General features: G+C 50.6%; 1 protein-coding gene across 16 annotated transcripts in view; it reads right to left on the reverse strand.

Moving 5' to 3' along the window:
- Positions 1-295: 295 nt before the first annotated feature.
- The window catches only part of RASSF7 (Ras association domain family member 7), a 133,160-nt gene continuing 118,160 nt past the window's right edge, over positions 296-15,295 (reverse strand). For 12 of the 16 annotated variants that reach the window (XM_039535348.1, XM_039535352.1, XM_039535353.1 and 9 more), the window contains 4 exons: positions 13,714-14,609; positions 8,638-8,806; positions 5,965-6,072; positions 296-4,420 (listed from right to left, as the gene is read on the reverse strand). In XM_039535348.1, the coding sequence (XP_039391282.1) occupies positions 4,260-4,420; positions 5,965-6,072; positions 8,638-8,806; positions 13,714-14,609 (1,334 nt within the window). In that variant the 3' untranslated portion in view covers positions 296-4,259. Of the gene's footprint in view, positions 4,421-5,557; positions 6,073-8,637; positions 8,807-13,713; positions 14,610-15,295 lie in introns of those variants that run through there. The other 4 variants (XM_039535358.1, XM_039535360.1, XM_039535361.1 and 1 more) reach the window with 4 other exon arrangements.

Consider the following 15,295-nt stretch of genomic DNA (forward strand, 5'->3'; position numbering starts at 1 on the left):
GTCTCCCACTAAGGATATGTCCAACACCTAGCAATGTGGGGCTTAGATCTTGGTTGCAGATGCTAGGAACTCATATGAGAGAGAGAGAGAGAGAGAGGGAGAAGAGAGAAGGCTTCAGAATTCTCCAGTATGCTGCTTCTGCGGGGAAGATGGAAAGCAAGTGGGATAATTTTGTGAAGGAGGATAGGCTTCTTGTTCAGAAACTTTTGAAGGAAACATATATTTGGGGGAGAGCAAGAGAGGCCCCCACTAAGTGTCTGAAGTCACACACATTATGGAAATCACTTGACACAAATCCTTTCTATACGTTTATTTAAACCGGACAATGTTTGAGAACACAGGATACATTCATACATAGAAAGTGTTTTTACAAAGAACACAGCATCCAAGTCACATTTTTGTATACAGTAATAGGACATTTGTAAAACAAAAATTAGGCCTTTGGGGCCTTCTAGGTACCATCCAGTCCCATTCCCTAGACTTGCCCATTTCCAATTCACAATTAAAATATGGAAAAACATGTTGAAATAGAAGTAATTTTTTACTGGCCATCAAGTAAAAACATTCAGCATGAAATGTTAGACAGCGTTTCCATCATTCCCCATATCACACAGCCCAATAACGTGCACTTGTTAAAGAGCTTGTTCTGATGGAGGTTTTGATAACGCTTTAAAAAATAGGATTATGGTGAGAAAAGCAACTTCCAAGATGCGCTCACCTGTTCCCAGTCTCTTGCAGTTCAAGCCTGTTTTGTTTAGACAAACGTCAAGTTTTTGCCTGTCAACCCTATCCAATTTGTACATTGAGTAAGATTGGAGAACGCAGCTTGGTTTTTAGAATTGGGTGGAACACTCAACGAATCTCAAAATGAATATTAATCCCAATGTCCTGTTTACAGTCTCTTTTCTGACCATACCTGCCCCCCCTCCCCCCACATTGGAGAGTTTCAAGTTGAATGGTATCCATTCACATCTAGTCAAATGGGTCAGAAATCTGCAAGAAAAGCTAAGCAGTTACTCAGCCCTGGAAAGCAGAGGTTTCTAAAAACTGATGAATGAGCACTACAGAATGTTTGGAGTCAATTCCTCTCTCTGCTCCTAAAAGTCTCAGACCAGCAACACAGCCTGTTGCTCACCCTGAGAGGAGAAACAGAACACAATGGTCATCTTTGGTTTGGGACGCATCTATATCAGAAATGTTACTAATGCAGCATGCATTAGAATGTATTTATTTATTTTTTTTAAAAGGAGGAAGGAATATTTGGGTTCTATCCTTTGGAATCTTAAAGAGAACTCACAATGAAAGACCAGGCAGCAAGCTTCTAGGGGTAGGAACTGTGTCATACACCTGGTGCAGCACCTACCACAACGGGACCCTGATCTCAACTGGGGCCTATAGGTGCTACCATAATAAGCGCAGAATAGCAGCAAGAGGCTGTTTCCCTTCTACTTCTCCCCTTTTAGCTCATGTATATTGTATGACATGAACAGCAGCCTGGTTCTGAACCAGAGCGTTTTCAAGGAGGAGCATTCGGATTCTCCGCTGTGTATTTTAGGGCAATTAGGGCAGACACAGCCACAGCAGAAAACCAATGGGTTGCTCAGGTTACAGTAAGCCACCATCCGAATAAACTTCTTTGCCAACGTAAGCAGTGAGCAGGCACAAGAGAGCTGTCTTGACAAATGAGAGCGGCAAATACCCGACCAATGAACCACTGTTTTCAGTACTTCCATTAGGAAAAGGGTGAATGGCTGGAAATACTGGTTAATGGCAATAATACATATCGCATTTAGTATTAGGGGACAACGGCCAAGACACTCCCCACAGAGCACGTGTTCAGCTTTCCTTTCCCCTGACCCACAGATCTCTCCAATCCTGGCTCAGTTCGATGTACATCTCAGCTTCTGCAGTATGGAACCAGGTGCAGACAGAGCTTTTGCAGAGTTCCATGGTAGGCAGACATGCAACCTATTGAACTGGCCTTAAGACAGAGAGGCAGACATCTCTGGAGGAGTTATATGGGTGGAGGTTGAAGGACAATGATTCCCAGGTCAGGGTGAAGCTACCTGTAGCAAAGACAGCCCTACTGGAAGCTTCATGCATACGCCAGTTTGCCATTCAATCATTAACATTTTTACCTCCATTTTTAAAATGACCTGAATGTGTTTTAGAAAGCAGGAGGGGTCCAGTATGTAAATACAAATATCAAGACTTACAGGGTGAGAGTTGCGGTTCATTAGGAACTAGACGTCACTCCAGCTATTCCATCTCAAGTCCTCTCTACTTTGCAAATGACGCTTTTGGAAGATGATGCACTTGGCACAAGACATCACCAGCAGCCCCTCAGTCCCATTATACCACATCTGGAAAGTCTTTGCTGATTCTGTTCAGCATCAGGCAGATGCTCCTAGTCATGATGCTGCCTGGTCCAAAGAGCAACAGGTTGTACAAGTTCTCCCCCAGATCGTACGAACCTGGCTTCCGCAGGACTACGAATAGAGTTCCCCGTCTCCCAGACAGCTGGATAGTTTGTTACGTTTCCCAATAAACATCCATTTTCCTCACATGTTGGGTATTAACACGAGTGACCACGGGAGAGTCACAGTGCGTTATATGGGACACAATCCTGGCTTCCATGGGTCCTTCACTGTACAGCAGTAGCACATAGTATCCCCTGGGAAGCGAACATCAGAGCATGGCACAGAAGACCCACTATGTGCTTAGCGTTTGTTTAGCCCAGAAAAGTCTTGTACCCCTCATCAAAGGCAGTCCTTTGCTTTATCGACAAGGGTCTTTCGTCGTTTGATGCATCTTATGAGGGCTACCTGGATTCCCAGAAATATTAGCATCTTTTTTTTTTAAAAATAGACAAAGCATTTAAAAAAACCCACAACAGGTCTTTTTCATCCAAATGGGATGGAATTGTTTTTGTTGTTACTTAAAACACATCAGTCTGTAAAAACACTTCATATGGCCATCAACATCCATTCATGATGCAAAGGAGTAAAAAAAATATATATATCTATATGGATCATGGTTTTACTTATATACAGTTACACTTGCAAGGCAAATCACTCCTCCAGTGGCTGGGCCTTTCTACCTCCAGATGCTCTGCCTTGTTGATACGACTGCAAGACATACAAAAATAAACTAAGTGACCCCATCTTGGTGGGTTAGTGTTTTTAATAAGAAAAGGAAACAAGGAAGATGTATGCTGCAACCATGCATTTGCAACATAAAAGTATATCCTTCAATCTAAAGGGAGTGGAGATGAACCTACAGACACCATGAGGATTCCCTTTAGTGAAATGAGCTGATACAATATTCCGGGTCTGGTGTTTATACTCTTAAAATGCTACAAGGGAGAATTACAGGCGGATCTTTGCTGGACTACGTGGAGAAATGCTCGTGTTATGCAGCATCTGTAAGTACTCAAGACAGCGTATGCTGCTGTGTGTTCTGATACTGACCCAATGTTATGGTCACCGTCTCTTAGGATATAAAAAGGGCAAATGTTTAGCAGAGAGGGGAAAGGGCCAAAGAAAAGATCAGCACAATTCACTTGCTTCTGTCAAAGAGAGCAGGAACCAAGAAGGGGGGTGCAGGTTAAATTAGCATAATTAACTGGACAGTTCCAAGCGGGTTCTGGGGAAGGGGCTGAGATGCCAAGGCCTGGTATAGAAAAACACTGTTACGAAGAAGATCTGTGCAAAGTCATTCTTCCCCACTCACTCCAGTGCCACAGGCTGGGTGGGAAGGGTTTGGCATGCCCAGTGCAGCTCTTTGAAGGTGCTCCAGGGTTTCCTGGAATTAACCAGGTAGGGCTAGATGCCAAGTTCCAAAGGGGGCTGCTGGGACGAGCATGAAACGCTCCCTCCTCCTCAGAGGCATACATTTCTGCCTCCCAATAACTAGCTGGGCAATGCCTCGCCCCCCACCCCTCCACCACGAAGGAGGAAGAAACACCATCCAGTGAAAATTCAGGCAACAGACACATCCCTATAGGGTTTGATCCCAAGCCCACTGAGGTCAATAGAAAGCCTCCCGTTGACTTAGATGGGCTTTGGTCCAGGACCTAAACCCTCTCCTTTGCAGGCCCCCATTCCCCTCCACCAGGACCAGCAAGAGCAGAAGGAGGAAGAAAAATCACAATCAGTTGTGAGAAAGGAGCACGACTTGGAAGCGACCGCTTGCTCTGTGAAGGAAGGTGCTTTATTTGCAATCCATGGCACGGGGCAGCAGCACGCCTACCCCCTTGGCTAAGTGCCCTGAAAAGGTCTCAGATGGATGGGTGGAGTTTGTAGCAGTCCGTTCGCCTGGGAGAGGGGACTGCGCATTACGGGGAGGTGGGGGCAGCTGTGGCTCTTTCCCTTTTGGTCAGGGTAGGATGCTGCAGTCTCAGCCACTGGCCCCCAGCATCCTTCAAGATAAAGGATTTAATGTCTCTGATACAAATCCCTGTTTGGCTCCTTCCCCCTCCAGGGTAAGACCTCATCTCCCCACCTCCTCCCCATTTAATTCCCTAATCACCAATTTATTTACAGTTTTTAAAAGCTCGTTGTGAAAATCAGAACTAAAGTGTTAAAATGGCACCAAGGCTCTGCAGTAAAATATAGTCTGCGTATCCCTATGCGGAAGGATTGGGTGTCTCTGCATTTCTCAGGGGGATCTGAATTGCAACTAATGGAGTGTTGGTATTTCTAACCAAGGCAAGGAGGTCTGCATGCCAGAGGTGCAATAATGATTGCACATGGGAATTCCCATCTTGCTCCACAGCTTTTTAGCTTCTGATCAATCTCACTGGCCCCCTAATTCGTATGTGTAGGAGAGCAGAGGACGTGCGTGCTGCTGCAGCAAACATGCAGACTGGCGCCCAGCATCTTAGCTAGGAGCAAGTACGTGTCGTGGTTGAGTTTTGAAGTGTGGAGTCTCTGACAGGCCTAAAAGTTTGGGGTCATTTGGCTCTTTTGCATAGGGCTGCTGAGGTTTGTTCATGCTAAGCTGGAGGAGGCTGCGGGGATGGGGAAAAGTGCAGACACACTCTCCGGGGGGGCACCAGGCCAACTGACCCAGCACAGCAATAACTTGATTCTCTGCAGAGAATCATAAAAAAACAAGAGAGACTCTCCAGGTGGGAGCTGTAACTGCTCTACGTTGGGCTCTCCCACGGTGCCATTTCGCTAACACCAGTGGGACGTCTCCTACAACCACCAGCACAGGGGCAGGGATTCGTGAGTCCTTTTGGCAGTGCAATGCATCATGGGAGTGGGGGCGCAGGCAAATGCGTTGCTGCGTGTGCAGAGCAATGCCTGGCCCTTGCAGGGGAGGAAGCTCCTAGCACTCAGCACACTGCATCCCAACCCAATGAGTTTTTAACAGGCTTGAACTAGCAGAGATGACCCTTTAAACTGAACAGCAAAGACACTGGCTTTGGGAGCAAAGTCAACTGCAGCGCTTGTCTGGCAGCGAGCTTCTCCCTAATGGTGGGACACAGAGAAGGGGATGCTGCCAGGTATAAGCGTCACGGTCACGTTGGCACCTATTCATAGCGCAGACATCACACAGCAGGATGCTTTTAATGCATTATTGCACTACATGGCACCATGGCCCCACAGCCCATCATTTCAAGTAATATGGCTGCCAGACCCCATCCCATCCCTCATCCTCTGGTTGCCTCTCGCTAACTAATATTTAAGGGCCCTAACACACAAGGATTTATGGTAGGCACTGCAGGAAACCAAGCCTTTGCTGTTTTAGAGGAGCTATTCATTTTGCAATCAAATACCAGAGAAAGGAGGAGAGAGCAGGAGAGAAACACCGAGTGGTCTGAGAGTTGGGTCACAGCCTCCTCCGCGCAGGCGATAGCTGCCACCGTCGCAAGGAGACCAGACCTTTCGCAGGGCTGCTTGGCAAGATTGGGCATTAGGAGCACAACAGGGCTTAGGCCAGTTCAAACATACACACCCTCGGGGTTCAGGCTGGACACCAGTGGGTTCTGAAGGTTCCGTGGATGGCCGAGGAACTGCTTGGCGCTTGGTCGAGGAGGAGAGTCTGTGCTGGGATGGAGAAGGCCTAGGGAGGAGAAACAAGTTCACGGTTCAGTGTCAAGCTGGATTTGTTTTGCTAGCACCCTTGGAACAGGTCAGTCCAGAGCTCCCCAGCAGAGACATTCATGCAAAACGTGTCTGGGGGCTGCGCCTGGACTCTTCTCTGTAATAAAGGGGGAATCAGAAGGGGCTTCCCCTCTTCTAGACTGTTGTGGAGAAAAGCCTACACTGACTTCAGTCTTGGGGGTCCTCTTTCTAAATCACTCATACATTTCATATGGCTCAGAGAAGCCTTTAAGGCTACACTAAAGCAACTTCTTTATGGCCCAGCAAGTAGTAGTGCTATTGGAAGAAGTGACGAAACCTTTGTTCCATGTCCCTCCTCCACCGTCATCAACTCAGGTCCCTGTGAATAATCCCCGTCTCAAACATGTCTCTGTAGCCTTCCACACCCCACACACCAAGTGTTCTTTATAGCGCTGTGCCCACTGCACAGGTTAACTTCCTTCATACCGTGGGAGCTCTCTGCTTTGTGCTGCAGACAAGGCGGGTTTTCCAGTCTAGATCTGAATCATCAGTACACACAAATCTCATGTACGCCAGCATCCACAGCGACAGCGGCGAGTGAATGCCTCCTCGGCTAAGATTTGGCAAGTTACAGTGGAAGTTGCACGAATATCATACATGTCTTTACTCACAATGGACAGATGTTATACCAGCTCTTCCTGAACTAACTAGCATCTAATCCCCAGGGGGCTGTGTTTCTCCCTTTGTTACAAACCACAGGTAACACTTTGAAAACTAGCTAGCATTAACGCTTCCTTCCCCATCAGCAAAAGAGCTTTTCACACCGTCCCACTCATGTCTCTGCACTTGGCCTCGGAATCAAGAGCTCTTCTGATGTTATCCTCCCGTGTAAAGAGGCTGAACTGCTTTTAGGGATGAACGCAGCCACAACTCAGCCAAGATCACTGAAGGAAAGGACTCCCCTCCCCACTTCCAAAGTTGCATGTGGCTGCGTGAAGAACCCATCTTTGCCTTGCAGTCCCAGCTCGACCAGAACAGAGACAAGTTCGGCCTCTGCACATTAGGAGACACCAGTCTGGTCTCCTGAATCACAGGATGTAGAAAAGATACAGGGCCAGACTCTCAACTGGTGCAACAGGCACAACTCTACCACTGTCAGTGGAGCTGTACGGATTGACACCAGGGGAGGATCAGGCCTACAGTACGTAAAGAGCCGTAACTAAACGGAAGCAGATTCCCAGCTAATTGTCACTGCTCTGTGTTCCTTTCCCCCTCCTGCCACCTACCACGGTATTTGGAATTATGGGTAAGTTCAGTTTCTCAGCCACCTGCTTCTCCACCCACACACGTACACTTAGTGATGTCACACTCAGCCGTCCAGAGGCTGGAACGCAGAGTGGCCAATTCGGACACTTGGGCTACTGACCCAGAGCAAAGCTGCCAATGGCAAGAGAGCAGCATGAGGCCACAGCCTCTCCCCACTTCAGCTCTTTCTTGCCTCCTGGCTGGGCGGAAACAGCCTCTGCAGCACCACAGCGAGGAGAGGGCTCAAGCATACTGCATGCCTCTCCAGGGCTGGCCACTTCTGCCCAAAGGGGGTGGGAAGCCCTGGGACAATCACCTCAGGAGATGGGAACACCCTCCCCCCCCCAGACCCATGGGACTGTGGAACAGTCTCCTCTACTCTCTGCTGCTAGAAGCTGGGAATTGGGTCTCTCTCACTCACCCTACCCACCACACACATAATGGTGGATGCAGTGGGGGAGGCCCAGCCACCATTTTATCACCCTCATTTGCTGACAACAACTCCCACCGAGCCACTACTGACATTTTCAATGCCAGTACCCACAGCCAGGCTCCTACCGCCATACTTAGGCCCCTAAGTAGAAGCAACCTGTCTTTCAGGGGGCAGAATAACTCCAGCGCCCACTGAAGCCACTTCTGTTTTAATGTGCCACGGTTTTGAGAGCCTTGGCCTACGGACTGTTCCACAATTGCACCCTCTAGGAAAGGAGTAGAAGGGGTGGGTACGCTGGTAGGCAGCCAGCCCCCCAAATCCAGCATCTAACACCGCCCAAGGTAGTGAGTTACAGCAGCACAGATCTGTCAGATCAGGCCAGACCTCTGCTCCTCTAGGCCAGAGATCCTGCCGCTAGCAGAGCCTTATGCCCTCTGCTCTAAAGAAAGATGAAAAACCCCACAATGCGCTTAGCCACAGTGAGGACAATCTGTTCCCAGCCCACTTGGCAGATAGGCTGACACTGAAGCAGGAGCCCTGGTGACCCTAATCTCAATGCGTGTAACTACAGAAGTATTTTGGTCAAGTCCATCCAGCTTCGATATTTGAACTACATCCGAGCGGTGAAGGAACCAGACAGGAGGCAGTGGCGGGTAACAGAAGGAGAAAGCTAGAGGTATCTTGACAAAGAAATCTCAGGGAGATGACAAGAGTTAGAATGGAGTTAGGAGGTTTTAAAAGCAGCATTTCAGCCCGGCATGGTGGCAGGTCTTAAAGCAAGCGCCCCTCTCATTAAATAAATGAGTTTCCAAACTGCGTTCTGACCTCCGTTTCTCTGGCAGGCTGGCAGTTCGTGGTTAGTTTGATCCAGCTGGGGTTCATCCTCAGGTCTGGACTGCAAAACAGTCACTGTGGCTCCCGTCTGCTGAATAAACTGCTGCAAATTACATTGCCTCAGCTCCTTATTTAACTCCTCCAGCTCTTGATTCTGGGCCTGCAAAATACAGGGTGAACAGGATAAGCTCCACAGCTGTGCCTCATCTGCCGAGCAGAAAGGGTATCAATACAATGGGACCTCCAGAGACGAAGCTGCCAGCAAGGCTCCTGGTCCCCCTCCCCTTGCTCACCCTTCATCCTACTACCTCCTCCGAGTCCCTAAATCAAGAGACAGCAGGGCCACCAAGAGGGCAAAGAACATCACTCCTCTCAATACCAAACGCACGCCAGCTTGTGCACAGACGTGGTGACCACTCAGCGCCGCACTAGCATGATGCTTCCAAAGCCAACAACAGAGCCTGCCATCCTCCACCTATGAGGTCAGATCTGACTATGACACAGAGAACCAGCATTGCCTGAGGTGATTAAGCCGCTTGTAGGCCAGTTCTCGGAAGGCCGCATTGCTGACTGTGCCTGCTGTTCGTTTTTAAATGTAAATTAAAACGCAGACAGGGCACCCGGGCCAGAGACGACCAGCGAGTGCTACAGGGACCAACACACCAACCTGACACTTCTCCTATGGGGGCTCTTATCCAGCCATGAGAAAAGAGTCTATTCTGAGTCACCTGATCAGACTCACTGGAATGGGCCTTCTGCTACTTCCTCTACCTGGCAGGCCTTCTAATTCCAGCAGCGTCCTTCCCACAAACTCATTTGAGCCTCTTGCCACAATACCCCACAGCACTCAATCTCAACTAGGCACCTCGTCACACTCGCCCTCCTTTCTCTCGCATAGGGCAGAACTAGATAAAGACAGAGCATGCTTCCCAGCCAGCCAAGCATAGGCAGGCAGGGTTCTTGCTCAAGGCTTCCTTGCAGGGTTCTGGTGGAGAAGCCTGTCTGCAAAGAGATACAAACGCACACTTTGAATTCACTGGATGCTGCATATTTGGAGCTCTGACTACACCCACCTCCACTTCCGCCTCCTCCTTCCAACTCATCTTTGCAAAACCAAGGAAGGCAGGTGTCCTTGAGAGACCTCAAGTTTGGCTACACCATAGTATCCAGATTACACCTAGGTACTATTCCAGAGAAGACAACGGAGCAGAGCTGGACCAACAGAGACTGGATTTTGACCTCAGGGCAGAAGGGGCCACAGGAAACCAAGCTGGGTCCTGTCTACATTTGGGTTTGAAGAGCTTTGGTTACAAACCATGCTATGCACGACCAGAGCATAGTCCACAGCACTATCCTCATTAACACGTAGCTCTTATATAGCACTTTTCCTCAGTCGATCTCAAAGCACTTTACAAAGGAGGTCAGTATCCTTGTGGCTATAGCTAGCAGTCTGTGCACCAAGAATGGGGAAACCTGGCTACAGGATCTTCAGCACGGACTTGCAGCTGGCACAGCGTCAGCTGTAATGCGAACAAGGTTTCAAGAGGCATCGGAACGGAATACAGGTCATCTCGGGACAAGACTGACACATTCAAGCCTATTGACTCCATCTGCAGCCTGGGATTAGTATTTCCCTCTGTCCCTGCACCACGGCTGGTGAACAGACTGACAGCCTGAATCAGTCACTCCACTTTCACGCAGCCTGGTGGGAGAACAGAGTCGCAGGGAAGTAGTCTTAGGGTTTCCTCTGAGATGAGGCAGCGTGGGGGGGAAGGGGAAGGAGAATCTAATAGGATCCTCTCTCCGGCTACCCCACCTGCTGCTGGGCCCAAGTTAGAGAAACACACTGGACTGCAAAACTGCTTTAGTCAGGGATGGTCAGTCACACAATCACGATACTTTGTGACAATAATAATGCCGTTAAAGTCCGTATTTAATCAGCAGGAATGATTCCCGGAGGAGATGGACGGAGGCTATGTCTACACTAGGAGCGCTTTACTGGTATCCCGCACTGGCAAAGTGCTCCGACATGTGGATGCAGCTATACCAGCAAAGCTGCACTTTGCACTGGGATAATCAAACCAATCGTAAAGCAGGAATTTAAAGAACGGTCAGTTCTCCATATGTCCACAAGAGGGCACCAGTGTCTACTAAACAGAAAAGGAATTAAAACTAAAGCCATGTGCTTAGTGCTTCTATTTAAGCAAACTACAAGCCCAAATACAAAACAAGGTTTGCAGCTACCAGCTCGGAGCCACCCACGAACATGCAAGATGCTCCGATGGCTGCAAATGTCAGCGTCCCTAGCGAGGGGCAACGAATGCTCTGTCCTGGGGAGAAGTGTTCACGTTAAATCAGGCAGGGGGGAAAACACGTCATCTGTAACAGGCATCACACTAGAGCTGCCCTGCTTTCCCAGGGGGTTCAGGAGGGATGAGAGCCTTTACACACCAACAGGAACAAAACTTTCAGGTAGGGTATTTCCAAAGACATCACCCCACAGGCTCCAGAATCCACACAGCCCAGCGCCCTTGTGCCACCAGCAAGCCAGAGGGGCTGCTTACTTGCCCAAGCCAAGCATCCGCCCAGCTCCCATGCCGCTCTCCTAGCCCAGCATCAGCGTTCCCACCCTGCTCCCTCCCTCCCTGCCGCATGGAGTGGCGGCTGTCCTGCTCCCGCTCCAGGCTTTGGGCCGGACGGAGTTTGTTAGGGCACTGCATTTCCAATGAGAAATGCCAGCTGGTTGCCATCTCGATCTCCCACTGGAGGTAACATGGCCCATACCACAGGAGTCCGGACTGAGACTCAGGAGGGCTGGGCTCTGCCACTGACCTTGGGTAAGTCGCTTCCCCTGGCTGCGCCTGGTTCCTGTTCCACCCCGTGTCTTTTCCCTTGAGAGTGTCATCTTAGAAGTGGGGATTGTCTCTCTCTCTCTGTGCAAAGCACCTGGTCCCCGCTCTGAGCTGGGGCCTCCAGGGGTGTCTATACTGCAGTAAGACTCCCAGGGCTGGCTCGTGTCCGCTGACTTGGGCTTACGGGGCTATAAAATTGCAGTGTAACTTTTGGGCTCAGGCTGGAGCCCAGCCATCTACCCTGCAGCCTGAGCCCCAGCCAGCAGACCGGGGCCAGGCAGTGTAGACACAGCCGAAGTGGTACCGTCCTACAGAGTGGTGAGTGGCTGGGCAGGGGCTTGGGAAGTTCCAGATGGAGCCTCCTCTGGTCCGTGTGCACAGCTCCTCGCCAATTCCACCCCCAGCACCTTATCCCACCAGCAGAGCTCAAGAGGAGAGTTCCCGGGGAGGCTGGATGCCAGCAGCACTTGCTACCTTGGCTTATTCCTTCATAAAGCCAGAAGAGCAGAAGCCTTTACACCACTGGGTGGCTGTGAGGACAGGCCGGGTGCATTGCTCTTAGTGAGGCAGCGCATTTGGCTTCTGTCTCTTTTCACTGGCAACAAAGACAAAATAGCGCAAGAGCTGGTCTACACGGGGGATCTCCCCTCGTCAGCAATTTAAATAGCACGAGGAAGCCAGATCAAGAGTTCGTCTACACTACAGCGCCATGGCCGAGCTGCTGTAGCACTGGCCGGCAGATGCCTCCTACATCAGTGGAAGTGGTTTTTCCGTCAATGTAGATAATTCAGGTGGCAGCTAAGTCAATGGAAGAATCCTTCCGTCAACCTTGCTGTCGACCTAAACATCACGCGCCATGCACCCGTTTTCACAGCCTGGAGCGACACAGCTAGGTCGCCCTCATTTTTAGGTGGAGACCAGGCCCTTCAGGCTAAGCGGCTCCCTCCGGTTGTGAAAAAAACTGTCCACAAACACTAGGCCCAGGTGCACACCCACGACAGCTGCCTGGGAAGCTTTCAGTCAGTCTCACTGGTTTTCCAGACACAAGGGGAACGATGTAAAATAGCAGTTACAAGAATTTGCAAGATGCTGGTGGGCAAGGCAATTCTCTGATCTCAGCTTTTCTAGATTTTCTCCCTCCCACCCCATAGTCCTTTTTACACAATGAGCTAACTAACCTGCAGCTCTAGCTCACTGTAGCAGCTGCTGTCAATACGTGACTCAGGTGTAGTGAGTTTTCCTCTCTACTTGTGATCCTCACTTGGGGCAGGGGCAGGGAGAGCAGGCTGAAGAGAAGGAAAAAGGGCCCCTTGCTTTGCCCTGAGCTTCTTAAAATCTTCCTGGGTTTAAAGTTTTTAAGAGGAATGATGTTTCCCTCCCGTCTTCCCTGTTGCATTGCTACAGCTATTGAAAAGGCTGCAGCACCCCAGGACCTGCTGCGTAAGTGCTCCCTGGAGGGATATCCTGGATACCACAGTGTGGGAGAGGACAAGTGCGCCCCTCAAGCACCAAGACATGTGGTTGGAAAGCACCACAGAGCGTTCCCACTGCCAGCCCGAGCAGGCACGACCCAGCACCACGAAACCAATGCTGCTCCAAAGAGCCACAGCCGATGAGCGCTCTCTAGCGTGGACATGTCCATGAGCATTCCAGCCACCTCAGGAGGAGCTGTGTTTCGTGAGAGTCAGTCCCTCTCCCCACACCCTGCACTGTAAGGTTTGCTGAGCAGTGTCTATCCCAAGCGCTAACTCCTCGGGGCTGGAGCCCACATGGCACTGAGCAGCAAAGCAGGGACCCCCAGGGGGTAGTACCACTGAACTCAGTGGGATTACTCGGGCACGTAAGGGCTGCGATGGATCAGGGTGAGTGTGCTCAACACCTTGCAGGATCAAGCCCCAGTGCGTTAATTCTCCCAGCCATACTGCACTTCCAGTGGCTTTCTATCCACCCAAGTAGTATTGAACCCTAACTATTGGGGTTGTAACATTGCCCAGACCACCCCCACTATCCGCCAATGGCAACCTGTCAAGAGCCACAAAGAGCTCTCTACTGATCTGCGCAGTCAGGAGGGTTCTGGGGTTTCAGGCCCGGTTCAGCAGCTGGTCCCTGGGCAGCTCCCTTAACAGTCTCACTTGGGAGGAAGGCCAGAGCATGAGCTGAACATGGCTGCATTCCACTGCTGACCCCCGGGGGCCACACGTTACTGAAACTGTACCTGCAAATTCCTTTCGGCTTCTTCCAAGGCCTTCCCCACGCTCGCCAGGCTGCTCTCCAGCTGGGCGCTCTGCTTGGCCTTGGCTTCCAGATCCCTTTTCATTTTGGCAGCCATGTCCTCCAGATCCGCAGGAGCCTCCTTCGCCCACCTGGCCCTCTCTGTGATCTCTAACTGAATCTCCTTCTCCAGGACCTCCGTCTTGGTGGTCAGCTCGTGGATTTTCTGAGTGTACTCCTCCATGGTGGCCCGCAGGCTCCTCACCTTCTCCTGCCGCTCCCTCTCACACTCCTTCTCCAGGTGGAGCTCGCTCTGCCAGAACTCCTCTTCACCCAGCTCCATCTCGTTCCGCCTGATCAGGTGCTCCAGATAAAGGATCTCGTCTTCCTGGCTGGAGCCCCTGTCCTGCTCCCAGTGCCTGAGGTCCGTTTCCAGGGAATCCCCGTGCACCTCCAAGGAGTGCAGCTGCTCCTGCTGGTGCAGCACAGTCTTAAACAGCTCCTCCTTGGATGGATGGCTGCGACTGGTGCTGTCCTTTGAGTCTACACTGTCCCTCTTGTGCAGTCTCAGCTTGCTCTTGGCGAGCCGATCGCTGGAGCCCATAGGGCCCAAGTTAAAGGTCATAGACTTTTTAGGCTCCCGGGACCTGGGCACCTCTGTGCTGACCGGCCTGGGTTTGATGGGAAGGCTGGCCCGGATGAATGTCCTCTCGGGAGCCTGGGGGGCACTATCAGAGGAAGGGCGCTCGGCCAGGCTGGGGCCCGTCCGCTGCAATATGAACTGCACGTCATTGGCATACTGTCCACACTTGGCCAGTGACTCCAGAGGGCATTCGTGTGGTAGAAGCTGCCTCTCCTTCTCCCGCAGCTTCTGGATGAGAATGTACCTTCCTGTCTGGCCTGAGAAGAGAACAGATGAGTCACTAGGAGCTCAGAGAGAAATGGGGAATATCACACTTGGCAACATTTCGTCATGCTCAGCCGCTCCACTCCCCCAACCTATACCCGAGATCCCATCTGCATGAGAAACACGTAAAGCCTCTGGCAACACATCCATCTCACAGCCCATACCTTAATGCAGCTCTTCCCCACCACACTCAAAGAGGAGACGACTTACCTGTAACTGGAGGTTCTTCGAGATGTGCGGCCCCTCCCTGTATTCCACTGATGCATGTGCACCATCCTCAGTGGACTACAATAGGGACCATCACTTGAAGAAGAACCAGGAACCTGAGGGGAGGGCGGGGGAGGAGATGGACTTCTGCTTCCAGCAAAGACCACCAACGTCAGTGGCTGCAGCCAGGAAGCATGTGTTCTTCCCAATGCTGTGTCAATGCACCTCCATCCACGCCTATGGCACCCGTGTCCTTTTTAGCCCTGGGTTACCTATCTGGCTTCATTCCAAGCAGGGGCATCAATCTCACCCACCCACCCCCAACTTTTCATAGGCCTATGTACTCCACCCACCCACCCCCGACTTCCCAGGCTATAATAACTGTTATAATATATAATAATATAATCATATAACATTCTACATACTGACAACTTTGCCCCCCATTCCCCTGAATTCTTCTGAAATGACACCC

The sequence above is a fragment of the Mauremys reevesii genome, linkage group 4 (assembly GCF_016161935.1).
Source record: "Mauremys reevesii isolate NIE-2019 linkage group 4, ASM1616193v1, whole genome shotgun sequence".
Taxonomy (NCBI): domain Eukaryota; kingdom Metazoa; phylum Chordata; order Testudines; family Geoemydidae; genus Mauremys; species Mauremys reevesii.